This window comes from Mandrillus leucophaeus, unplaced genomic scaffold, assembly GCF_000951045.1.
Source record: "Mandrillus leucophaeus isolate KB7577 unplaced genomic scaffold, Mleu.le_1.0 Scaffold325, whole genome shotgun sequence".
NCBI classification, from domain to species: domain Eukaryota; kingdom Metazoa; phylum Chordata; class Mammalia; order Primates; family Cercopithecidae; genus Mandrillus; species Mandrillus leucophaeus.
In genome coordinates, this window is record NW_012103421.1 from 620,394 (window position 1) to 646,704 (window position 26,311).

The 26,311-nt window shown below is 60.8% G+C and overlaps 1 protein-coding gene across 1 annotated transcript; it reads right to left on the reverse strand.

Annotated features, from left to right (window-relative positions):
- Positions 1-3,329: 3,329 nt before the first annotated feature.
- Positions 3,330-26,103, reverse strand: SLC22A18 (solute carrier family 22, member 18). Its single transcript, XM_011988196.1, has 11 exons — positions 25,908-26,103; positions 25,130-25,404; positions 20,578-20,675; positions 19,554-19,714; positions 19,178-19,310; positions 11,229-11,347; positions 9,921-10,028; positions 8,624-8,724; positions 6,443-6,544; positions 6,092-6,212; positions 3,330-3,564 (listed from the first exon to the last, which is right to left on the reverse strand). The coding sequence occupies exons 2-11, from the start codon at positions 25,271-25,273 to the stop codon at positions 3,377-3,379; spliced, it is 1,275 nt and encodes a 424-aa protein (XP_011843586.1). The 5' UTR covers positions 25,274-25,404; positions 25,908-26,103; the 3' UTR covers positions 3,330-3,376.
- Between the last annotated feature and the right edge of the window lie 208 nt (positions 26,104-26,311).

Genomic DNA, 26,311 nt, shown 5'->3' on the forward strand with positions numbered 1-26,311 from the left:
CGCAATCGCGCTGGCCCCCTCGCGTCAGGGTCTCGGAGCCCCTCAGGCTGGACCCCGACCGGCCCTGGCACAGCTCCCTGACCCAGTCCTTTCCCCACAGGGCCGTACGCTGGACGAGTCGGACCGAGGCTAGGACGTGGCCGGCGCTCTCCAGCCCCGCAGCAGCAGAACTTCCCGTGCTCGCGGATCCTTGCTCCGTTGCACGGGCGCCTTAAGTTATTGGACTATCTAATATCTATGTATTTATTTCGCTGGTTCTTTGTAGTCACATATTTTATAGTCTTAATATCTTGTTTTTGCATCACTGTGCCCATTGCAAATAAATCACTTGGCCAGTTTGCTTTTCTACCATTCGGCTGTGGCTCAGTGAGGTTCCTGCTGGGAGGGTGGAGGCCCAGGAATGGGTGGGCAGGACACCCTCATCCAGTCCTGCGGGGCTGGCGTGAAAGGCGCTGGGAACTGGCTTTGAATGAATAAATGAATCGTGTCATCTGCTGGGCCTGGTCCACACCCTCTTTCCAAGTATCCTCCCCAGAGGCCAGGAAGTGCCCTGGGGCTTGACCCTGGCTACCTTCTGCTCCTTGGTGTGTCCTGAGGAATTGAGCCTGGGGAGGACAAGGGCCCTGGGTCCGAGCTGCTGCTGCCTGTGGTGGGGGGACGTTCCCCAGCAGCCCTTCCTGCCCACATACCACCCGCGCAGCCGGACCAGAGGGAAGTGCTCAGCCCTCCGGTTGCCTGCTGCCAGTCGCTCCTGGCCAGTGCCCGCAGTGTGGGGCCGGCAGGGTCGCCTTTGCTTTTGGGGGAATAGGAGAGAGTTCTGGGCTGTCTCCGATGATGGGGCAGGAGGCAGAGGTCCCTGCATGTCCAGGTGCTGGCCCAGGACATTGGGGTGGAGAGGCCTGAGTGCAGCAAACCCCTGCCCCTCTTTCTGAGATAGCTGACGACGGCTTTCTGCTCTCCGGTCTGGCAGTGCTCCCCGAAAGACAGGGATGGTCTGAGACAGTTAGGGTTTGGGAAGTGTGTCCTCCACCCAGAAGGGCTCCTGGTGATGAACAAGCTGAGGAGGTGATAAGGGGTATAGGCATGACTCCTCGCCCCACAATGGGGCCTTCATTTCTGGAACCTTCGTGGTTGGAGGGATGCCAGTAGGGGAGGCAGAGAAGTACCAGAATTGGGCCCCAATCTCTGTTGCTAGGGGGCCAACGAAGCCTCCTAGCTGGTCCGGGGTCAGGGCGGGGAGGGTGCTAGCCCTTCGCTGCATGGCCCGTAGGAGTGTTGGTGCTAGGTCCAGAAGAAACTATTTCCTGCAAGGAAGTTTCTCGCGAACACAATTTGTGAAGCCCCTGTGCAAATGGGAGAGGGGATCCTGCAAAAAGCAGAAAAGAGCAGCAGGGGACGCTGCCTGGCTGGGCTCCTGGGCCTCCTGGCTGCCCCACCAGAGCCTCACCTGGATGGATATCCAAGGTCACGAGGAGAGCCCTTGCCCCTGGGATCTTCAAGCATAGGCATGATCTGGCCTGAGCTTTAGGCGAAGAGGGTTGATGGCCCTTGGCTCACTGAGGCCACTTCTTGTTTGAGGAATTTTGGAATTCCTCAAATTCTGAGAACAGTGGAATTCTAAGGTTTGGGGAGTCCATGTTTTAACAGCTTCTTTTAAAAGCAGCCCGAGGAGAGAAGGGGCAGCCTTCGTGGTCTCGGGGGCAGCTGCAGACCCTCGATGAGGCTGTGGAAAGCCTGTTCTCTCCAGATGGGTCAACCGGTCACAGCGGCTGGGCTGGCCTTCTCATGCCCAGTTCTCCTTCTCTCCAGAACCCAGGGCCAGGGGGTGGGGGTGAGGGGTCGGGAAGTGCTGTGGTCAGGAGGCTGGAAGGCAACAGTGCATGGCCTGGCCAGCAAATCAGCTATAGAAGGGGCCCCCAATTCCTGGGCCACGGATGGGTACTGGTCCGTAGCCGGGCCACACAGCAGGAGGTGAGCAGCGGGGCAAGCGACCACCTGAATTCTACCTCCCGCCAGATCAGCGGCAGCATTAGATTCTCACAGGAGCGAGAGCCCTGTTGGGAACGGTGCACAAGAGGGATCTAGGTTGAGCACTCCCCATGAGAACCTAAAACCTGATGATCTGGGGTGAAACAGTTTCATCCTGCCCAGCCACATCTGTGGAAAAACTGTCTTCCATGAAACTGGTCCCTGGTGCAGAAAATGTTGGGGGCCATCGAGCTATAGGTCAAAGAGGCTGAGAGAAGGGGACACCAGAGGAGTTCTGGGGTTTGGGAGGCTGGCAGTGTGTGGTGCAGTTCTGGGGTTCGGGTGGCTGGCGGTGTCTGGTGCAGTTCTGGGGTTCGGGTGGCTGGCGGTGTCTGGTGCAGTTCTGGGGTTTGGGAGGCTGGCCGTGTCTGGTGCAGTTCTGGGGTTCGGGTGGCTGACAGCCTCCCTGGTGCAGTTCTGGGGTTCGGGAGGCTGGCAGTGTGTGGTGCAGTTCTGGGGTTCGGGAGGCTGGCGGTGTCTGGTGCAGTTCTGGGGTTCGGGAGGCTGGCGGTGTCTGGTGCAGTTCTGGGGTTCGGGAGGCTGGCGGTGTCTGGTGCAGTTCTGGGGTTCGGGTGGCTGGCAGCCTCCCTGGTGCAGTTCTGGGAACAGGGTTTGGGTTTGTGCGCTGGGCTGTTCAGCAGAGTGAGGGCATTTTTCCTGCCATCTAGGAACGCCTCAGTTCCCTGACCTTTTTTTTTTTTTTTTGAGACAGAGTCTTGCTCTGCTGCCAGGCTGGAATGCAATGGTGGGATCTCAGCTCACTGCAACCTCTGCCTCCTGGGTTCAAGCGATTCTCCTGCCTCAGCTTCCCGAGTAGCTGGGACTATAGGCGTGCACCACCTCACCCAGCTAATTTTTTAAAAAATATTTTTAGTAAAGCAAGAATTTCACCATGTTGGCCAGGATGGTTTCCATCTCTTGACCTCATGATCCACCTGCCTCGGCCTCCCAAAGTGCTAGGATTACAGGCGTGAGCCACTGCACCCAGCCAGGTTCCCTGATCTTTTAAAGAAACCTGTTTCTGCTTTTGGGCAGGCACACCGTGGGCGGGGGTTGGGCGGTGAGCTCCCCATTGCTCCGGGTGTGAGCAAGAGCTGTGTGTGTGGCAGCAGGGGAAACTCCTTTGTGGGCGGACTGTACTAATAACGGTGAGCCAATTTGGGTGATTCTGTCCTTCCCAGAGCTTTGCCCAGCTGTAGGCCCCCTCCTCTAGGAAGCCCTCCAGCCCCGAGGCCCCATCCCTCACTGAAGGACACAGGCAGACCATGCGACAGCCTGCAGAAACCAGACCGGAAGAGGTTGGAGGGATTTAGTAGGAGTTTATTGCCAGTCTGTGTCTGGGCAGCAGTCACCGGACTTTGTCCTTCCTCTGGGGCATAGGTTTCCTCCAGAGGACCAGAAGGACAAGGACATTGATAGCAACTTGCACGTGGCCGAAGATAGGGACGCCAAAGCTGCGGTACAGGAAGCCGCCGACGGTGGGCCCCAGCGTTCGGAGCAGTGGCTGCACAGAGGCACAGAGGCCCAGCATGGCCCCTGGGGGGTGCATGGGGGTAGTCAGGCCCTGGGCAGCTCCCTGGGCCGGCTGCCCACTTCCTGGACACAGCCGTGACCTCTCCTCTCTCCTGACCCATCCCAACCTCACGGTGCAGTCTGCACCTTGCATAGTCTGGTGAAATACTCCCCCAAACACCCCTCCTTTCCACCTGCTGGCTTCTAACCTCCAGTCCCCCACTCCCTGCCACCCGCTCGGCCTTTGGAGCAAACGCAGCTCTCTCCACCCACTGGGCCATTCCCCGAGGACCTCTCAGCCATGCAGGGGGCTGCACAGGGTGCTTCCCGGGGCACTGGGCTGAGTCTCTTCCCTGCTCCAGAAAGTTTTCAAGCACAGGAGGAGCCTGGGAATGGGGCCACAGGTCACCGCAGCAGGCCCCGCCCTGCCAGGCCTGCCAAGGGAGATGGCATCTGTGCCTGGGGCCCGGAACCTCCTGCCCAGGGTGTCAGGGAGCTGGCTCTCACGGCTCTTTCCCAGGGTGCCTGCCACCACCGAGGGCTGGTGATGCAGTGGGGAGGCTAAGCCTAGCCTGTGAGACACTGTTGGGGCTTGAGTTCAGAGTGGGCATGACACCCCACCCCCATAGCCCCTCCTGGCCATCAGCCCCTCCTCCAGCCGCCCCCCTGCGGAGCTCCTACTACTCCAGGAACTCCTCCCACAGGGGCTTCGGGAGCCCATGCAGAGCCCCTCCACCTGCCCCTCCTGCAGCCCCAGCAAGACTGAGCCGCTTCCCCGGCTCCCCGGACAGCCCACACCTGCGCGGCAGCCTGCTCTGTCCCTGACACCCCATCTCCACACCCCTCTGGCCAGCGACCCCCAGCATGGACAGGCACATGGGCACTATCTGTGGCTGTTGTCAACACTCGGGCAACATGGGGGCAGCATTCACTGAACGGAGGACCCCCCAGGCCTCCAGCTGGGAGGACACTCTCTGCCTGTGGTCCGGTGCCCAGAGGGTCTCTGGCTCCAGGGACTTCAGAGCCCAGGTCTCCTGGAGTTGGAAATCCCGGGGCTGGTCAGCTGTGATGAGGAGCTGGCCAGGCCCCACCTGGGCTCAGGACCCAGTGTGGAGGATCATTAAGAGCAGCCTTGCCTGCTGCACCACAGCAGCCTCTTCTGCAGACACAGGGTGCAGTTCCTGCCCCTTCTGTCCTCTGCCCCCTCTGTCGCTGGGTTTCCAGGCTGCTGCTGGGAACCAGGTGCTGGCTCCTTCCAGGCCAGGGGTGGTGTCTGTGCATGATGTGGCCCAGTGGCCTGGGCTGGGTCTCCCTCAGCCTCCAGGGATCTCTTCCCAGCCAGACCTGGTCCTTATCTCCCCAGGCCTTCCTCTCCTGTGCCCTCCTCCTGGCCTCTCCAAAGTGCTGCCCAACCTCCTCCAGGAAGCCCTCCTGGTTCAGGCCGCATCAGCTCATGCACCGTGGAGTCACAGTCCTGGAAGGCCTTAGAGGTTCCCAGGCAGTCCTGAGAAGAGGCCTGTCCTTTGCAGCCCGGCCACATCCGGGCCTCTAGACCTCGGTCTGCTGCCTCCCAGACAGGCAAGTGCATGGAGAGTCAGATGTGTGCCCTGAGCTTCCTGGCTCTGCTGCTGGGGAGTCCTGGAAGAATCTCCAGTACTGCAAATGACTCCCTGACTCCTTTGACCTCAACCAGCCCACAGGAGCCCCCTGCACTGGCTAGTGTGTAGCCACACTGTGCCTGGGGTGGGGCAGGAGCCTGGGTACCATTGGGCCCAGGGCACCCTCAGTCTGCTTGAGGGGCTTTCTTAGGCCTCAAGAAAGAAAGCTGGGTCCGAAGTGGGGGCTGGGGGATCTATGTCTGGGGTACCTGTGTCCCCGCAGTGACCTAGGGGCTTCCTGGGTTTAATTACTGCTGCGCATTCATTCACTCACTCATTCCTTCTGAGTGAAGCTCCTGAGCACTTGTGTGCCCGCCTCCATGCTGGGGGAGGGCCCAGAAGTCCCTGAGGCCTCCAGGTCTGGCAGGCAAGACCCTTAGGTGCTTCTCAGGGCCAAGCCAACTGCCACCTCTGGGCAGCCCCCTCCCAGGCCCCTGGCCTGCCCCCAGCTGGGCTAGGTGGTAGAGCAGGAGTCTCATGCAGGACCCAGGCTGTGCGCCTTACCCACCCCACACAGACCCCAGGCCCCCGACTCCACACACTCCACCCACCCCACACAGACCCCAGGCCCCCGACTCCACACACTCCACCCACCCCACACAGACCCCAGGCCCCCCACTCCACACACTCCACCCACCCCACACAGACCCCAGGCCCCCCACTCCACACACTCCACCCACCCCACACAGACCCCAGGCCCCCCACTCCACACACTCCACCCACCCCACACAGACCCCAGGCCCCCCACTCCACACACTCCACCTACCCCACACAGACCCCAGGCCTCCCACCCTACCCACCCCACACAGACCTTAGGCTGCCCACCCCAGCCCCACTAGGTAGCTCCTAGGGCTTCCTGGAGGAGGCTGTCCCACCAGCTGGCCACAGCTCACCTGTGTCCGAGGCGGAGACGGCCTTGGTCAGCATGCTGTCGGTGACCACGTTGAGTGTGCAGAGGCTGAACACCAGGCCGGGCACCAGGAGGCAGAAGTGGAAGACGCTGGACATCCAGGCCTGGGACGGCAGGTGGGGCCGAGCTGAGTGGGGGCCTCACGGGACCAGGCTCCTCTCTGGGGTGTTACCTGTCCCTCTCCACCCTGACTGCTGCCCCTGCTGAAGAGCTGGCCCTGGGTGGGTGTGGAGGGGTGGAGGCGGCCCCAGGGGCTCAAGCACAGATGGCACCGCCCAAGTGGCCTTGCCCAGTGAGAGGGTCAGGTGAGGGGCCCAAAGCGAGGAGCCCTCACCATGGCCAGTCCCACCGCGATGAAGGCCAGCACGCTGGCCCGGAGCAGCGCCTCCTCCGAGAAGTGGCTGCTCAGCTGTCCGATGACCAGGCCCTGGGTCACCTAGACCAGACAGAGAGGGTAGAAGTGGGTGTGGGAGAGGCGAGGGAGGGGCGTCTGGACTGTGGCCAGCCCCCAAGCAGGGGACCTCCAGACTGGCCTTTGGTGGCCAGGGCCCCTCTGCAGAGAAGGCCCCTCAGCATCTGCAAGCCCCGGGGTCTCTCCCCACCCTGCCAGCAGTGACTGCGTCAGAATGGGTCTGAGGTCCCTGAGGAGATGGGGCTCCTCTCCACAGGGAGGAAGGAAAGGCCCACACCAGGGACACCAGGGATGGACCCAGTGGGACAGGCTCGGCCACAGGCTGCTCCCAGGCCAGGGCGAGGCTCCCTGTTGGGTCATCTCAGCTCCTCCACCGAGCAGGGTGTGCTGGGCCAAAGCACCTGGGAGTGCAGGGGTGGCCCCCGCTGGAGGAGTTCCTGGGCTCAGTATCTGCCTGCAGGGCAGGCCCAGCCTGCAGCACCTCTGCAGGGCACCAGTCACTCTCCCCACTTCCTGCCCGGCAGAACAGAAATTGCTTCCAAGGGAATCATAAATGGTTTAAAAATCTCACCTTCACACTTGCTTTATCTTAGGGTTTTTGGGGATTTTAACACGTTTTTAAAAGGAAGAGCTGGCAAGTTTCACTTCGTGCAATGCGCTTAGGAGTAGCTCACGGTGAGTGCCGTGAATGACTTCAAGCCAGGACTCAGACACCAAGGCCAGAAGCCTATTTGTGTTGCGTCTCAATTTACCCAATAAGTTTAAAAAAGCTTGAACTTAGGAGCCCTGCAGGTTGTGACATGAACCTGGAGCTAACAAGCCTGTCCCTGCCCAGACTTGGGGCCTGGGGGCTACTCTGCGGGCCTCTCCTTCCCCTCCTCAGCCTCCTCTCCTGCTGCTCAGCCTGTGTCGGGGTCCCCAGGCCTCACCCCACTGCTTCCCCGTCCCTGGGCAGTTCACCAGGCCCAGTTCCTGCGAGGGTGTCCCGATGGTGTTGGTCACCACCCCAGCTCTGTCTCAGGCAGGGGCCCTACTGCAGCCATGGCAGGCCCAAGTGCCCCACAACACAGGCTAATGACTGCAGTGTCCAGCCCAGCTGCAGACTTCAGCCAGGGTCTGGCTAACCATCCTTCCCTGCAGTGAGCTGGGTGCAGCCTGTTCAGAACAGGCCCCATGGCACCAGCCCCGGATTGTTATTATTATTGTTGCTGTTGCTGTTTTTCTGTTTATCTCTTTTTACCCTGCCAGGGTGGCTCCTCCTGGCCCACAAAACCGAGGCCCTCCCTGCCCACGGTGGGGGTCTAGCCCCTCCCAGGAGCAGCTATTTTAGCACTAGTCTAGTCCTGGGTCCAGAGGCTGAAGAGCAGATGACTTGGAGGTGCCAGGAATGCCACAGGCTTCCGGAGAGGCCGAAAGCCCCTGTCCCCACCCCGGTGGGTCCCAGAATAGCCCCCGCCCCATGCTCTGGCTGTCAGGCGGCCATCCCGGGTGGCGGCACATCATGACCTGTCCTCAGCACCCCAGGGTCTGGTCCAGATGCCCAGAGGAGCTGGCGGTGGAGGTGGCTCGCCCTGGCCCGGTAACTGAGCGGTTTTTCGGGGGCAGACAAGACACCTGCCGCATCGGAGCTGCCAGGGTTTCAGGGCATCCTACCATGCCAGCGTGGCCTCTGAGGGCTGGCATCTTGCTCCTGTGGGACCTCCAAAGGGGCCCACACCGGTCTAAGCACTTTGCCCACTTTGCCATGTTAGGTCATTTCATCTGCCAAGGACCCTGCAAGGCGGGCACTTTGGCCTCATGGGACAGATATGGAGCGGTTGGGAGACTTGCTGTGGTCACACAGCTGGTGGGCAGGTGGGCTGCCACAGACCCCAGCTGGCTGCCCATCAGAGGCCAGAGTCCACTGTCCTCACAGCGTGCCCACCACTGCAGCTGGCTCTGCCTCCCTGGCCTGTATGCCTGGTTCCCTGTGGGCCCTGACATGTACCAGATGGGAGGCCAAGGGCTCGCCAGCCTCCACCGGGGAGGAGCCTCTACTCTCAGAGGCCTGCCCCACTGGAGACCCCTGCCGTGCCCCCCAGCAGGCCCTGTGTGTCCACTCACCATCTGGAGGAGCCCGAAGAAGGACATGAGGTAGCCAGCTTGGGCGGCCTCCAGCTGGAAGAAGTCCATGGAGATGATGGAGAACATGACCATGAAGAGCCCTGAGCCGGGGCAGGGGAACGGGGTGAGCACCCCCACACCCCGGCCTTGGCGCCCACCTCCCTCCCACCTCAGCAGCCTGGCCAATCAGGGTGTCTGGGTCCTGGCCGGTGACTGGTTCAGGGAGGGGCCTGTGATGCCAGCCGGACCAATGAGACCCTTCCCTGGGATTCTGCCGGATCCCTGGTGTGGGAAATGCCTCCCATGCAGTTGCTAAGCTCTGGACTGTGAGCGGGAAGGTGCTGGAAGGGAGGGACCCAGGGCTGACCATGTGGGAGGATTTGGCCCCAAGACCCACTATGGCTGTCTATTATAACAGCCCTCAAAGTCATATCTGCAATCCCAGCACTTTGGGAGGCCAAGGAGGGAGGACTGATTGAGGCCAGGAGTTTGGGACCAGCCTGGAAAACATAGTGAGACCCTGTCTCTACAAACAGTTAAATTAGCTGAGGGTGGTGGCGCATGCCTGTAGCCACAGCTGCTCGGGAGGCTGAGACAGGAGGATTGCTTGAGCCTGCGAGGTGGAGCCTGCAGTGAGCTGAGATCATGCCACCGCACAGCAGCCTGGGCAGTGGTCTCAAAAAACAGGCCCTCAAAGGGCCTGTTACTGAGGTTAGTAACTTGGGTTCCAGTTTTGAGAACCAACAGAGCTGGCCTGGGTGGGCTGGGTGGGACAGAGGCCGGGGCCAGTCAGAGTGCTGAGGGCCTGTTCTCCATCCTGCTTCCTGGCATCCCAGTTAGAGGAGCCCAGGCCGGGCTTCTGAGGGACAGGGCTGCTCCTGGGCTTGTCCATGGCTCGCTATCCTATCTGTGGTCTGTGACAGCCTAGGGTCTGCTGGGCCAGCATGCTTCAGAAGGTGGTGTTGACACTCAGACTTGCTGTCCCTGCGTCTCAGGCTGTCTGCAGAGCACGTGGGGCCACAGGGTAGGAGGGTGAAGAGCTGAGGAGCATGCAGGGATGCATGGCTGCGAGCCAGGCCCTCTGCCTGTGGGGACCCTCCCTGGGATGTGCAGCTGCACAGTGTGGAGGGGCTGGAAGGAGGCGGGAAAGACCCTTTTCTACCTTCCTCCCGCTCCTGCCTGCTCTACCACATCTGCGTGGACCTGTGGGACACGGGCTAGAGGAAGGGCTAGGCCCTGGCCACAGCTGGAACTCTGCCAGGCTCTGGCCGCTGTTGGGGCAGTAGTTGGGACTCACCTGTGGGGAAGTTGGAGGCCACCTTGACCAGAAAGATCCTCGGGACATCTGGCAGCCGCAGCAGGGAGGCGATGGCCTTCAGGTCAAACACACTGGCCCGGGGGCCGCCTGGCACGGAGAGGCCATTGTCCCAATGCCCACCCCTTACCCAGCTGCAGGCCTCACCGCTCCTAGGCTCCTGTTGCGTCCCCCTGGGTAGAGCTTCCTTCCTTGGCTTCAGTGCCACTCACTTGTGGGAAGGGGAGCTGGTGATGCTCCCAGCCCCGAGGTGGGCACCGCCCCTCAGCATACTGCCACGCATTCCTAAGGGCCCCCTGAATCCCCAGAGGCACTCAGGAAAAGCATTCTCTGCATGCAGGTAGCCTGGCCTCAACCTGGGCTTGCAGGGGTGCAGGCCTGTGGCAGTCCCTGAACAAGGGACCAATAGCTGCTTCCTGTATGGTCCTGGCCTGGGGCCTGGGGCCTGGGGCCGAGCATGACCAGGCCACCAGCCCAGAGGAAGACAATGGCAACGCTGCGCCCCTCTCTGTGGCCACAAGTCACCGTGGTGGCCTGGCCAACTGGACATCTTCGAGTGCAGAGCCGCAGGTCCCCAGCCCGGCTCACCACATTCTTCCTTGCTATTTCCCCAGGGGCTCCTGCCTCTCTGGCTCTGCTGTGTTTGCCACAGGCCGAGCTCCACCTGGCCCTCCCCCTGGACTTTCTAGGTTAATTCCATCACAGCCTCCTGTCCCAGGATGACCCCAGGTGGGTCCCTCCGTCCCAGGCTGAACTCTTAGTCCCTAGGCACCGAGGCATGGGTCCTGCCACGTGCCTGGCACTCAGGAGCTGGGTTCAGCAGGGGGCCAGCCTTCAGGGGAGCCCCTCTGAGGAGCCTTGGCCTCTCCTCGTGGGACCAGCCTGACCATCCTCTGCCCTCCACCAATCAGTGCCCTTCAGGCAGAACCCTCACCTCTCCCTGGACACTCAGAGCCTTGGAAGCCTTACTGATCCACCCACCCTGTTGGGGGTCCCTCCTGGTCCTCCCCAGGCCTCTCTGAGCCTCCCCTCCTAATGCCTTCCCTGTCTGGGCCTCCCCCCTCTCTGGGCCTCCCTGCTTGCCGGAGCCCCACTTCCACTTCTTCATGACCACACCTCACTTGGCTCCTATGATGTCAGCAGCTGGGAGGGGTTCAAGGAAGGCAGGAGGGTGTGAGTAGCCCCCAGATTTCCCCTCAGGCCCCTGTGCCCCTTGGCTGGAGCATGTAGGCCTAGCCAGTGCCACCCATAGACCCAGCATCTGGGCAGGGTTTACCAGGCGGGGCTTACCTGGTGGTGGAGTCTGAGTGTCAGTTTTGGTCCCTTTGGTGCTGGCGGGGATGCAGGTGAAGCTGAGGATAGCTCCCAGGAGGGTGGCCAGGGCAGCCAGGATGGCCGGGCACTGAATCCTGCGGGCAACAGTCTTGGCTGCACAGGGCGCGGGTCCCAGGGCCCAGGCGCCCCAGCCACATCCCCCAACCTGCGCCTTCAGTCACACTAAAATAGCTTAAACCTGACTCCCACATCTCCACAGTCTGTGGCCCAAAAAGCGGGGACTGGGACCCTCAGAGCACATTTATTAGGTGATGGATGAAGGAACGGGTAGGGCGCTCACTATCCCTGACCCTCACCACACCATGCAGGCTCCGGCAGCCCCCGTGGGTAGCAGGCAGCAGATCCTCCCAGGGACAGCAGCTCCCTGGCTGGTCAAGGTCAGGAGGGGCTCCAAAGGGCCAGCCTGGTCTGCGTGCCCTTGGGAGGGGCTCTCCGAGACCTCGGCACCTGTCCTGTGTCACGGGGATGGCCATGCTGCCTCCCCAGCGTGGGCACCGGTGGGCCTGGCACTCAGCGGGCCCTCAGAAATCACCTCCCCTCCTGTCAGACCCCTCCCCACTTTCCAGAGTGGGTGGGGCATGCTGGGCCTGGTGGGGGCTTTGGGCTGGGATCCCAGAGCCTTGCAAAGCTGCAGATGTGCCCCTCAGGCTGCTTTGCCACCTTCCCACTTGCCTGGGCCACTACCAAGGCCGGTGACTCTGGCTCTGCTGTCAGCTTCCCTGCCATGAGTCCCCACCTGGAAACTCGGCCTGTGATTCTCCTGGAAGGAACCAGCAGACTTTGTCACCTGGGAACACAGGCACGTGGAGCTGGCTGTTCCGCCTGTCACCATTGCCTCCTGGGGGCTGAGCCAGCCCCCTCCCCTCAGGAGAGACAGGAGGAAATCGGGGCTTCCTACTGAGCTCGCTTGTAAGGCCTCCAGGCCTGTGCCGGACTGCCACAGCCTTCCTCTCAGCAGCTGAGCAAACTCCTATACAGCCTGCAAGGGCCCCTCTTGGTGAGGCCCCAGCCCTCCTTCCCAGACAGCATGCCATCCGAGAAGGACTCACTTTACCAGTTGGCTAGAATCTGGCCCCTGAGGGCAGGTGGGCCGGGGTGGGACCCTGCATGGAGACCGCAGTGATCATCCGATGATCGGAGAGATGTGTGAGCCGGTCACACAGGCAGCACAAGTTCTGCCCCAACCTCAACAGAGCCTCCAAATCTGCCCTGGCCAGGGCCTCAGGGCACAGACACCAGGAGGGGTCAGGATCCTGGAAGATGCCCTTGCACCCGAAAACAAGGCCAGCCATAGGCCACCGTGTCCCCACCAAGGAGTTCAAAGAAAGGACTTTCCTTCGCCCCCCTTCACCACAGCCACACGTGCACGCATATATGCACACACGCACACATGCACACACGCACACATACACACACGTACACATACACACACGTACACACACACACATGTGCACACACGCACACATACACGTGCACACACACACACATGCACATATACACACATATGCACACATACACACATACGCACACATGTGCACACACACGTGCACACGCACACACATGCACATATGCACACATGCACACATACATGCACACATGCACACATACACATGTGCACACGCACACACATGCACATATGCATACACACATACGCACACATGTGCACACACACGTGCACACGCACACACATGCACATATGCACACATGCACACATACATGCACACATGCACACATACACATGTGCACACGCACACACATGCACATATGCACACATGCACACATATGCACACACGCACACATACACACACGTGCACACGCACACATACATGCACACACGCACATGCACACATGCAAACTTGTACACATGCATTGACATGCACCTGTTTGCCAGAGCAAGGAAGGGACTTGGTGCCACACTGACTAGGACCGTCAGTGGGGCCACCTCTGGGTCCAGAGAGTCTGGGCATTGGCCACCCCTCATTTCTCAGGCAGGACCCCTGAGCTCACATCAGTCTGGGGTGGGCCGGCACATCCACCCGGCCTGTGCTGCTGCCCCCGCCAATCCATCAGGGCAGCTCTGACCTCTGCAGCACCCATGGCCCAGGACGTCACCTACTCGGGCTTTCTGGCTGCTGGGTTTCTGGGTCCCCCAGCTGGAGGGACACCTGACCCCTGTGGCCAGCCCCAGAGAGAAGGGCCCTTTCTTTGGGATCCTGGCCTCAGAGGCCTGCATGTCACAGCTCAGGGTCTGGCTGGGCAGGGGCAAAACCTGCCTTCTTTGCCAGATGCCCCAGAAGTACACAGGAGCAGAGGCACCACTTCGATGGCTATTTTAGGAGGCTGGTGACAAGCAAGGCGTGGTGGCAGGGATCCAGGCCCTCGAGTGGTGGTGGGCAAACCAAAGGCCAGTGCTGCTGTGGGCAACAGGAGAGCCTGGGACTGGGGGACCCTGGAGGGCCCCAGGAGGGAGGGAGTCAGGGCCGCAACTGTGCCGGGGGCTGCAGGTGGCTGCTGGGGGAGAGGCAGGCTGTCCTTCCCCAGTCAGAGCTCTCTCCTGCTCTCCACAAACAAACTGCCGGGAGGGAAACGGGAGTGGGAAGGAAATCCAGCACGTTGTCCTCAACCCTGGGGCCTCTGCACGCCGGACAGCCCGGGCATCCCCCAGCACCCTGAGCACAGTGCAGTCAGTCCCTCCTGCTCAGTCCCCCTCAACCTCACCCCCATCTGCCAGATGCAGGGGCACCAGGGGTGCATCCAACCCTTTTATCAATGGAGCCACGACCAGCAAGATGGGGACAGGTTAATTTGTCTGTCCCCCCCTCCTCTTTCGGTTGAATGTATTACAGGAGTGTCTATCTGGACACATAGATGCTGCTGAAAGGACACTGGACACGACTCAGGGGACCCAGAGCCTCTGTCCCTTCTCTGCCGCTCACCTGCTAGGTGACCTCCTTTCTGTATATGCAAATATGGGCTGGGCTCACAGCTGCCACTGCCCCTCACTCTCCTGTTCTGGGGCCCCTCTGGACCTGCGGGGCCCAGTCCACCTGCATCCCGCCCACCAACCGCAGCCCACACCTGACGCTGCCCAGACAGCAGGCGGTGGAGCTGGCTTTCAGCCTGTGTCTCCAGGAAGCTCTGGTGAAGTCTGGACTCCTGTGTGGTCTACAGTGACAAGCCCTCATCAAGCCTCACCTTGCTCTGAGGCTCTGAGAGGGGACACACAAGGTGACAACATATGCCCAGGTCATTCTGCTGCCAGGAGCAAACCCACAGGTGGGGCCAAGGCTGGATCAGCTGGGACCTGGCTTCACGGGACACCTAGCTCATAAGAGGACGGGGCAGGGGGGCGTACAGAGCGTCCCTGGATGTCCAGCCCAGGGCCGGCAGAAGTCACCCATGCCCCAGGATGCTGCAGTTAGAACCATGTTTGAAAAAGAACATCTTGCCATGCCACTCCTAACTCAGTTGCCCTCTGGCTTCCAGGGTGCCCCAGAAGGTCCTAAAGGCCCCTCTGGCCAGACCCTTCCCAGTCCTTGTGTCTCCCAGTACCTGGTCCTCCCATTCCCCAAACACATAGCCCTCCAACCAAACCACAAGCTCCCTCCTGCCCCAAATGGGCTCTGAGACTGGAGTGACTCACAGGCCCAGCAGGAGGCCTGTCCGGCCCACTGCTCACCAGGGCTGTCCTGAGGGATGGCTGGGCCAGAACCATCTCAGCGGGGCCTGTTCCCTTCCTGCTGCGGGAAGAACAGAAAGAACCGGAGTGTCCTGAGCACTGGGAGGCACACGGACTAAGGCAGTGGCTGAGTCACCTGGCTGGGGTGGGAGCGGGCCCGGATCCCCCATATCCTGCTGCCCCCTCAGCTGCCTGCCAGCCCCTGCCCTGTGTCCACCTGCCCCCAAGAGCCTCTTCCCTGTACAGCAGGTGCCCTGTTACAAACACCCCGCACTCCTCAGCCTCTGCTCAGCATTTGGGGTGCCCTGTGTCATATGGGGTGCTGCTCACTTCCCCTCCCACTCCCTCCTGCCCCTCTGAGCTCCGGTGCCCCTGGCTTCTCATTTTTTCTCAGCTGGGCAGGGGTGTCCTGCCCACAGGGCCCTGGCACCCCCATAGGCATTGCCCTGATGGCTGCCTGTCCACCCAGAGAAGGCAAACTCCCTGCTGTCTGGCTCGGGATAGGACTCTACGGCCTCTCCCCATCCCTCCCCAGGCTGAGAGGATGGGCTCAGAATATGAGTCACAGAGCCACCCCCCACCCAGCGTGTGTGCAGTGACTCAGGTCCCGGGTCCCTCCCCAGGCCAGCCTGGCCTCTCAGCCCTGGGCTCTGGAGGCTGGGCCAAACCAGTTATACCAGTGCCCGCCCCCGCAGCCTGTGGGTGCCAAGTCCACTTCCTCCTCCCACCTGCTGCCCAGGTGGGTGTGGATGAGGCAGCACTGGGGCCTTTCAGGGGAATAGGATACATAGGTGGGTGGGCAGGGAGGGAGATCCCATGCACATCCTGCCTCGGTTTCCATTAAGGAAGAGCAGGAAGGCTGCAAGGCAGGGGGTGTTCACAGCTGCACCAGACTCCTGTCCTGCACTAGGCCAGGAGCCAGAGCAGGCTGGGGGCGTCAGGGCTGCCGGACCAAGAGGGCCAGGGGGCTGGTCCTTGCCATGGAGCACCAGGCCTTGAAGCCTGGCCAGCACCTGGCCCCACTGCCTTTGGTGAGCCCCCAAGGAGGAGGTGTGGGCCTCCCTCACCCCATATGGGTTGGACAAAGGCAGAGTACCAGCCACAAGCTCACCCCCGCAGCCCTCCCGTGTCACCACCACTCTGGGCAGCCAGCTCGTGCTACAGGGCCCAAGCAGCACCCCATGTCTTGGGCGTGGTATGAGGACCCTGAGGGAGTCCCACACTGCCTGGGCCTTGGACGGGGACTGGAGAGCTCCACGGATGGAGCCTCACCATCTCCTGGGCCTCAGTTACCCCACTCATCAAAGGAAATGTCGCAGCTGGTCTGGTTATGAACCATCAAGGTTGTAAAGCGACTCAGATCTTGGGATGAATGGAGGCAGCGAAGCGAATGGAATGTTCTGGCAGGTGTGGGCAGAGGTAGAGGCCGTCTTGGCAGCTACTGGGAGGGAGAGGGACATGAGTAGTGTCTTCTGGGTCAGCAGCTGGGATGGGGGAAAGGGCAGGTGAGGCCAGGAGGGGACCTGTGGCCTGGTAGCTGGGCCTGCAGAAGGCGTGCATGCTGAGCTCTCCAGCATCATGGCCACACTCACCGCCTGAGCGAGCTCAGACCCTCCCAGCATCCTTGTGGGTAAGGGCAGGGGAGGGCCCACTTAATGGGTGAGGAAGGCTGGCCAGGGAAGGAGGCGGCAGCAGGCGGCTGGGCCCTGAGGCGGCAGAGTCCCCGGGGTGGGCAGCACCCTGGGAGGGTGGCCGCCCAGCTCAGCCACCTGCTGGGGCCCAGCGCTCCTCCCCGTGCCCTTCTCACGCCCTTCCTCGCCCCGGCCACCCTGGAGAGGCAGGCCCTGGGTAATGCCGGCTCCCCATGCCTCACACCTGCCAGCCCCCTGGCTCCAGGGGGAGTGGTCCCTGCTGTCCCACTACAGCTGCCCACGCAAGTGCCCTAAGCCCCATCCTCCAGGGACACCCTACCAGCAATGTGCTTGACTCCCACATCAGCCCTTCCCTCTCCCCGGGACGCCTCCCCATGTCTCCTCCCGCCCTAAGCATAGCCTCCTGGACCCATCTCTGCCCTCGTTTACAGCACGACTTCCCGAACCCCTCTCCTGTCTCCCCATTTCCCTTGACCCGTCTATTGCATGAGGCTTCTGCAGCTGGCACTGGCGTTGGGGGTGGGTGGTGCTCAGAACTGGGATGGCCTCCCTGCTGCAGATGCTGGGCCACTGTGGCTTCCTTGGCCACCAGTGGTAGAGGCACGGGTCCCTGACCCCCACAAATCCTGTGACCCTTGGCTCCCAGGACATGCTCCCTCCTCGCCTCCCAGCCCCAAAACATGAAGTGCTGGGGGGTGCAGGGCTCCAAGTCATCCATACTTGAAGATGCATCCCGTTTCTCCCCCTTATCTGGGTGCCTACTCAGTAGCTCCCTGGAGTGCCTGACAGGCACCCAGGCTGGGCCCGAACAAGACCCAAATCCCAGTGGTGCCCCAGGCTGCTTGGGCCTCTGCACAAGGCTGCCAGTCTCCCCACGGTCAGGCACAGCCTTGACACTGCCATCTTGAGTTCACACCCACATCCCACCCACTGGCAGAACCAAGCCAGAATCTGCCCTCTGCTTTCTCTCACCACGATCACCTCTAGTCCGGCCACCATCCTCCCCCACCTGGGCCGGCACAATGGCTGCCTTACCAGTCTTCCTACAGGGGTGCTCACCCCCCATTCTCACCCCAGCCTGGCGCCTGCCCCTCCTCCCTCCCTCCAGCCACACGACCCCCTGGCTTCCACACTCAGGGCCTCTGTACCGTGGTTTCTTTGCCTCCTTCACCTGCTTCAGGCCTCGACTCAGATGCCACCTCCTCGGACAATCCCTAGTGACCCCATCCATTGAGCCCCCCATTCTGCTTTGTGACTTTTTGCTCCATGTAGCTCAGCCTGATGTTACGGGAATTCCTATCACATTCCATTCATCCCAGGGACTCAGCCTGTGTTGTCTGCTACTGTATTCTAGAACCAGAGTCCTGGGGGCAATGTTTAGGTGTTCGGACAAACTGCCCACCCCACCCTACTCCACCTCCTGCTCACAGCCATCAGCAGCCACCAGTCCCCAGCCCAGGCTCTAATGAAAATGCTGGGAGAACATTCAGGGGCTCAAACAAGGCCTGCAGCACAGCCCTAGAGCCCTCCAGAGAAGGAAGTGTGCTAACAAGGCCACTGTGCCCTCCCGGCGCTGATCCCTGGGGCTGCGCCAGCGCCCAGTGGCCTCCACCATTGTTAGGGTTTGTCTCGAGGTCCTGGGGGTGCCTGGCCTGGGAACTGCGATCAGTTCATCCAGGACTGGAGAGCCTGCTGTCCACAGAAGTGCCTGCCTCATGCCAAGGGGCATCTCCAATGTGAGGGGGGTTCAGATGCCAGAAAGACTCCACTCCAGAATGGAGCCTCAGGGAAACTCACAGGCCAGCAGAGGGTGGGGGTCGCCAGCTGGCGCAGGGCCTGGGAGACCCTGGGTGTATAATACAAAGCTGGGGGCAGGGCACAGTTGTGACTTCATCTACTGTCCCATGACCATGCCGCTACTATCAGGATTTACGTTTCAGAGCTGAGGAAACTGAGTCAGGAAGAGCTCCCAGAAGGAGGCAGCAGATCCATGGATCCTCCTTATCCCACCAGAGTCCCTGCTGTGGTCCCCCTCCCGGGGGCACCCTCCCTGGGCCACCCTCGCAGCCTCCAGGGACAGCTAGCAAGGGACCGTCAGGAGGCAAATGGGAAGCCTGGCATCTCCCCATCCTCCCGCTGCCCGCCTGGACGCCCCCTGGACTCTTCACTCTGGGCACCGTCCAACAGCTCAGCCCCGCTGCCACAGCATCCCGGTCCCTGGGTGCTCCTGTCCCCAGCAGGAGGCTGCTGGGAAGCCTCCCTCCTCTCAGGGCCTCAGTTTCCCCAGCGTCCCAATGGGGCTGTGCGTGGACAGCTTCACAGTCAGTCGAGCCCCGGACAGCACTGACACATCACCTGGCCCCATCCAGGGCCAGCTCGGGAGGTCAGGCCTAGGCCTAGCGCGGAGCCAGGTGTCCCCTTTAGCGACATCACGTGGCCACTCGTGCCCCCGCGGGTTCCCAGCCCAGCCCGCCCGACGAGCAAAAGGGGAAACCGAGGCCGAGAGGGGGCGGGGCCGACTCAGCCGCTGGCGTCCTGACCCGCAGCCTCTGTCCCGGGCCCCTGCCACTCACCCGTACGCGGAGACCAGGGTCCCGCCCAGCAGGGAGCCGAGGATGACACCGACGCCGAAGCAGAGGCCGAGCCGGCCCAGGGCCGCAGGCCGCTCCTCCGGTGCAGACAGATCCGTGATGACCATCTGGGCAGCTGGGGACGGGGCGGGGGAGCTGAGCAGGGAAAGCCCCTCGGTGGGCCCCTCCCCCACCCACCTTCCCAAGCCCTTTCCACCCCTGACCTGCCCTTCCACAAGCCTCGCCCCATGTCGCCCCCACTCCTGTCCAGCCCTTAGGGCCAGACCCCGCATGCACGCAGACCTCCCTGGCGGTGTCCTGGGTCCTCCGCAGGCTGCCCCTACCTGGCCCCACCTGGCCCCCAGTCCCCAGGCCCTACCTGGCAGCGTGTGCATGAGCGCTCCGGGCAGTCGCGAGGCGAAGAGCAGGTAGACCCCGGGCAGGGCCGGGCTGGAGGCGGCTGCCAGGAGCAGGTAGAGCGCCAAGGCAGCCAGGAAAGAGAGCGTGAGCGCCGCCCGCGCCCCGCGCTGGTCTGCGAACCTGGGGTCCAAGGGGCGGGTCAGACCCTCACGGAGGCAGTCACGTCTCCCCTTCCCCCCGTCCAGGGGCTGCCCAAGCGGCGCTGACCAGGGAGGCTGGAGTGCGGATGGGGATGGATGGCCCGGACGCCTGGGCTGCTGCTGGGAGGCCTCCCTCCTCTCAGGGCCTCAGTTTCCCCAGCGTCCCAGTGGGGCTGTGTGCAGACAGCTTCACTGAGCTAGGAGTCTGACCCAGGGCACAAAGACCAACTCCGTGTAAAAATAAATGGTGGAATCCCAGAGGACCAAAGGATGGGCCGGTGTTTTACAGGAAGTGTTTCCCAGGTTGGGTCTGAGAAAGCAGAGCCTTTCTCCCTCCTGTTCTGAGCCGCTGGAAACCCTCAGACCTCTGCCGGTCTGCTGCCTGCGGAACCCTTCATTTCCGCCTACCGGTTGCTCTGAAGGGGCAACTCCCATTATGTCTCCCTTGCTCCCCTGTCCGCTGTGGCTTGTGGAAGGATGTCCCCGCCCCGTCCACGCTCAGTGTTCCCACAGCACTGAGACCCAGGGTGTATGGGGCCCCCGAAGTCCCTCCTGCCTGGTCTCAGCAGGCCTATGTATGGGCCCTTACGGCCACAAGGTGTTCGCCGATCTCACTGTCTCTGTGGCCACAGCCAGGATTAGTGGAAGGCGTGGGTGGGACACCCAGGGAGCCCACCGGGAGCCAAAGTTCTTCTGCACCCCCACCGGCCTGGGACCCAGAAGTGCCATCATCCCGGGGGCTCTGGTATGGGGTCGGGGAACCTGGCCAGTCCGAGCCCACGGCGTCTGAGAAGGGGCCTGGGTCATTGTGGGGAGAGGCCCCTGTACACACACACACTGTACCTGCCAAACACCGGACCGCCCAGCAGCTGCAGCACCCCAAAGGTGGTTTGTAGGTAGCCAAAGGCAATGGAATCCAGGCCCAGTTTCCGAGACAGGTACTGAAACACAGGAGGGAGCCCAGAGGGAGGGGCTGGGAAAGACTGCAGGGCCTGGAATCTGGGGTTCCCGGATGGGCAGGGGGTGGCAGGGGACCAAGGGCCTGAGCTCTGTTGACTACACAGTATGACTATCGAGGGGCCCTTCCCAGGGGGACCCTGCTCCTCCTCTCCTAGGCGGAAGCCTGTGGTGGCCTTTAGGGTCCTTGCTACTCCTCTCCTAGGCGGGAGCTCATGGTGGCCTCTAGGGTCCTTCCCCTCTGCAGGGCACGCCTCAGAGAGGCACCTGACCCCCACCATTTTGTCTTCATTCATTCAAAACTTTGTAGGGAAGCCAGCAGCACTGTCCTGGCCAGCAACAGATTGTCTGAAGGCCCCCAAGTGACCTCCAAGAGGTGGCCTATTGCCCAGCAGGACACAGTCTGCTCTGTGAGGCTCCAGCCCCCCAGCCCCTCGGGAGGAGTAGGTCCGTGACAGCATTCCTCCCAGGGACACCCTTCTATCTTGCCCTAATTCTCTGTGACTTTGGCCCCCCTGCAGCCACTCCTCCCCCTGCCCCTGCCTCTGAGTTCCCAACCCTCCTTCCAGTGATGTCACTCATTATGGGCTTCATTGTGTACCCCCCAAATTTATATGCCTTAACCCCCAGAACCTCAGAATGTGACATTCTTAGGAAACGGGGTCTTTACAGAGTTACTCGGGTCACAGTGAGGACATGAGGGGGGCCCTGATCTAATGTGACCGGTGTCCTCATTAGGAGGAGAATTTGGGACACAGACACACTCGGAGGGATGATGCTGTGAAAACCCATGGGAAGACAGAGTGATGTGGCCACAAGCCAAGGGATGTCCGGGCTCCCAGGGGCTGGAAGAGTTGGGAAGGCTCCTCCCCCGTGGGTTCCAGAAGGAGCCTTGATCTCACACTTCTGACCTCCCAAACTGTGAGACAATAGGCTTCTGTTGCTCTAAGCCCCCAGGGTTTTGGATACTTTGTTACGGCAGCCCCAGATGCTAATACACTGCCCCCTCCCCACACCCTGGACCTTTCCCTAAACTCAGTCTTGGGGTCCCACTCCCCTTCTTTCCACTGTCCCCCTTGGTCCACACGAATTCTCCCCGGTGTGCTTCAGTCCCAAGGGCAGTCAGTAACCCCTCCGTCCCCCAACCCCAGAGTCCTTCCTTCAGCTCCATCCCTGCTCCTGCAAGGATGGGAAAGTTCCCCTGTCTGCCAGGTCTCCCTTATGTTTGCGAGCTTGACCTGACAATCACCCCACATTCCCCTAGTAAACCTCTGCCTCCTCCATCCCTCCCCTCCCCTGCGCTGCTAGTGTGAGGATGCTGAGCCTCTCCCTTTTTTTTTCTTTTTTCTTTTTTTAATTATATTTTAAGTTCTAGGGTACATATACACAACGTGCAGGTTTGTTACATATGTATACATGTGCCAAGTTGGTGTGCTGCACCCATTAACTCATCATTAGGTATATCTCCTAATGCTATCCCTCCCCTGTCCCCCAACCCCACGACAGGCCCTGGTGTGTGATGTTCCCCACCCTGTGTCTAAGTGTTCTCATTGTTCAATTCCCACCTATGAGTGAGAACATGTGGTGTTTGACTTTCTGTCCTTGCAATAGTTTGCTCAGAATGATGGTTTCCAGCTTTATCCGTGTGTACAAAGGAACTCATCCTTTTTATGGCTGCATAGTATTCCATAGTTTAAATGTGCCACATTTTCTTAATCCAGTCTATCATTGATGGACATTTGGGTTGGTTCCAAGTCTTTGCTATTGTAAATAGTGCCATGATAAACATGCGTGTGCATGTGTCTTTATAGTAGCATGATTTATAATCCTTTGGGTATATACCCAGTCATGGGATCCCTGGGTCAAATGGTATTTCCAGTTCTAGATCCTTGAGGAATCCCCACACAGTCTTCCACAATGGTTGAACTAGTTTACAGTCCCACCAACAGTGTAAAAGTGTTCCTATTTCTCCACATCCTCTCCAGCACCTGCTGTTTCCTGACTTTTTAATGATCGCCATTCTAACTGGTGTGAGATGGTATCTCATTGTGCTTTTGATTTGCATTTCTCTGATGGCCAGTGATGATGAGCATTTTCTCATGTGTCTGTTGGCTGCATGAAGGTCTTCTTTTGAGAAGTGCCTGTTCATAGAGGATACTGAGCTTCTCATCCCCATGCCTGCCCACCTGTCCTCACCTACCCAAGTCATCCTCCCTGCCTGCATCACATGTCAACCTTTTGCCTCCTCAAGGGCAGGGCTCCCAATGCTCCTCTCTCCCTGTTTCTCTGCACAATCCCCTTCTGGGGGATGTCCATTAGAGCAAGCTCACATCCTGTTACTTCTCTTGCCTTCTCTTGACCCTCCCCTACAGCTACTCCCACATATTTGCGGGCAGAGCTCTGAGCAGCTGCTTCACCTTGCAGCCTCCTCTCTTTCCATCTCTTTCCTTCTCTCCCAGCCCTTGGAGCAGGCCCCTGCCTCCTGCTGCCTCCCCTCTCCCCCAGGCCCCCATTGACCCCACACTGCTGCCGCCAGTGGTCTGCTTTGGCATGCCTCCCACTGGAGTGACAGTTACTTTGGTGGCTTCTTCCCTCCTCCACCATGGTCTGCTGCTCTGGGCTGTGCTGGGTCCTCCGCCCCTCTGCCACCACTGCCAGTTCCCCCAGCTCATCCGACCTCCAGCCTCCCTGCCCTCTGGGGGAGCCCACTCCATGACCGTCTACTTGCTGCAGGGCCCCAGAGCCTCTGTGCTGAACTGCCTTGTGTCCAGCTCCCTTCGGCTCTCCACTGAGGTCTAAAATCATCTCAAACTCAACCCGTTCCCAACTGGGCTCCCATCTTTCCCCAAAGACTGCCTCTCCTCCTGTCCATGCCTCCTTCCTTATGGGCTCAGGCCGAAATCTTCAGCGCTCCCTGAGCCCTGCTTTCTCTCACACCCACAGCAATCCATTGACAACATATGCAAAATCCAGCCACCTCTCACCTGCTCCACGGCCATCACCAGCCCAGAGTTCTTTGAGCAGCAGGTGGGGTGTGGTCCTATTCTGGCCTCAACCTGTCCACTCTGGCCACTCTGGTCTCTCTACTGCCCCGGGGCCTCTCCTGCTTCCTTCCAGCCCTGCTCCAAGGTTGCCTTTTCTATGAGGAAGACCTCGCCCCTTTCCCACTGCAGCTCCTGTGTGTGCAGACCACCAGCTCCGAGGGGATGGACCGTTGAGGACTTTTACACTCTGCAGTATTTCAGGTTCTGACATCAGGGTCAGCTCCTGGGCACTCAGCACAGGGTTACACCCTACGAGAGTCGATGGGCGGCCGAAGCTACTCCACCTGTGTTCCGTACCCAGCTGTGGGAAGGGTTCTGACTTCTCATTCACTCTTCCCTGCACCAGCTCTACAGGGAGGGACTGTTATTACCATCTTATGATGAGAAAGCCAAGGCTCCTGTCCAGCCTTCCCCACTGGTAGGGAGGAGATTCAGGGCTTGACCCAAGCCATTTAGCAGGAGTGGGCGGGGCTCCTGAGGCATGGCGGGGAGGGATCCTTAGGTTCACCTTTGGGCTGGGAGCCTCTGCCAGGCCCGGAATCATGCCAAAGGCCCATCCCCACTCCCACCCAGATGCCCAGGTCCAGGCTCTGAGGGCTGGAGAGCCCTCTGAGGAGGACAGCAGGTGTCTGAGCCCACGCCAGGCTTCCCAGAAGCAAACGCAGGAAGGCCTGGGCTTGGCCCTGATTCTGCCTGAGCTTCTTGGTGATGTGAGACTTTGTTCCCAAGCCTCTCCAGACTTGGTGAATATAATTTAATCGTTACTATTACAGCTTCCAGAGCCACACACTGTGCTGTAGACTACTGAATGATACACTAAACTAACATGAATTTGCCAATGAAATGTTTCCGCATTTGGCAACAGAGATAATAAAATAAGACAGCATTTTATCTCCTGCATGAAAAAGCTTGAGATCAATTTGCCGCCACAGATCATTTAGTGGACAACAGGGACCCAAGAAGATGGAGGGGAGAGGTAGAAGCTGCTGGCAGGTGCAAGGAGAGCCTCTCTGAGGGGTGAACTGCCCAGAACCAGATCAGATTGAACAGCCCATGGGGCAGGCACTCCAGAGGGCAAAGGCTGCCAGGCGAGAGGCAGGAGGAACAGCGCTAGGATGGTTTGAGGAGGTGCTGCCCCCAGGAGGGAAGTAGGGTGCCTCCCCATGGCTTCTCCCAGGGCTGGCACTGCAGCTGGAGCACACGACGTGCTGACAGGGGTCCAGAGGCAGAGTCCTTAACTTACTCAGCTTAAGTGTGGCGTGGGGTCCCAACCAGGAGGGACCCTGGCAGCATGAAGCCCCTATCCCCACTTTCTGCCACAGCCCAGATGGAAGGCAGGAGGAACAGCGGGACAGCCCTGGCTGGGGCTGCAGGGGCTGGGGTGTGTTACTCACTGGCACGACGGAGAACTGCATGAAGAGGCAGGTAAGTTCTATGGCGGCCAGCACGTAGGTGAGCAGGATGACTGAGGACCGGCCTAGAGCGCTCATCCTGCCAGGGGACTGGCCCTGGTCCCTGGGAGCCCAAGCTCCCTGCATCCTGGACGGGCACAGCAGGGAGACCCAGGAGAGATCCAAGCAGGAGGCTGGTGGAGCAGGGGCAAAAGTCCAGCTGATCTGGGCGGGGGTGCTGAGTCACTGGGTCCCAGGCAGCACCCGCCTGGCCTTGCCTGTAAGAGAGGACAGCACTGCAGGACTCCTCCCAGTGGAGCTCTTCCGCTACCTGGACTTTAGAGGACACATCAGGGGCCCCCTCCTCTATTTTTGACGGCTCTGGTCTCCAGGCACACAGTCTCCATGGGAGGGGAGACAGGGACACGCTGCTCCACCCCACCCCTGCAGGTGGGCCAGGCTCAGTGCCCCGTTGCCCCATGGAAGGCACCATGCCCCACTTTTAGAGGGAGGCAGAGGCTCAGAGTGGTGGCTAGGTCCACCTCAAATCATCAGCACCTTCTGTTGGCCGGAGGGCTGATGTGGGTCCCTGTGCCTGGGGGGCCTCTGTAGGCCTCTGTAGCTACACCTGTCCTCAACACAGTGCAGCTCTCAGGGAAGGTCCACCTTGCCCCGTGACCAGCAGCCAGAGGTCCAAGGGGCTTCTGGAATGGTCTTGGAGTGCGTCCGGGAGACACAGCTCAGTCTTCCAGGCTCCCCAGGCAGGGTAGCTCTGCCCCACCTCCCACAGCGGAGTGCTGTCTTTCCCCCCCTTCCCTGCCTGGCCCCCAACTGGTGGGAACTGGATTTTGCGGCTGCAGAGGCCTTTCTCAAATTTTGCCACATTCACACCTGACTGCACATCTGGGCCCCGAGGTACCGAGCCCAGGCCGGTGGGGCAGGGCGGGGAGACCCACTGAGGGCCCAGGAGCTGCGCCCAGCGCCCTCCCCCATCCCAGGATGCGGGGAGGCTGGGGGGAGCAGGGCAGCCGCAGCAGGCACGTCAGGGGCACCTCGTTGGGCAGAGGCGCGACACTGCGCCGGAGTTCGGGGTTCGGGGTTCGGGGCTCAGGGGCCGCCCACGCCGGAGCGTGCTCGGGTACCTGCCTTCGCAGGGGCGGGCTTGGGCACGGGTGCCGGTGGGGT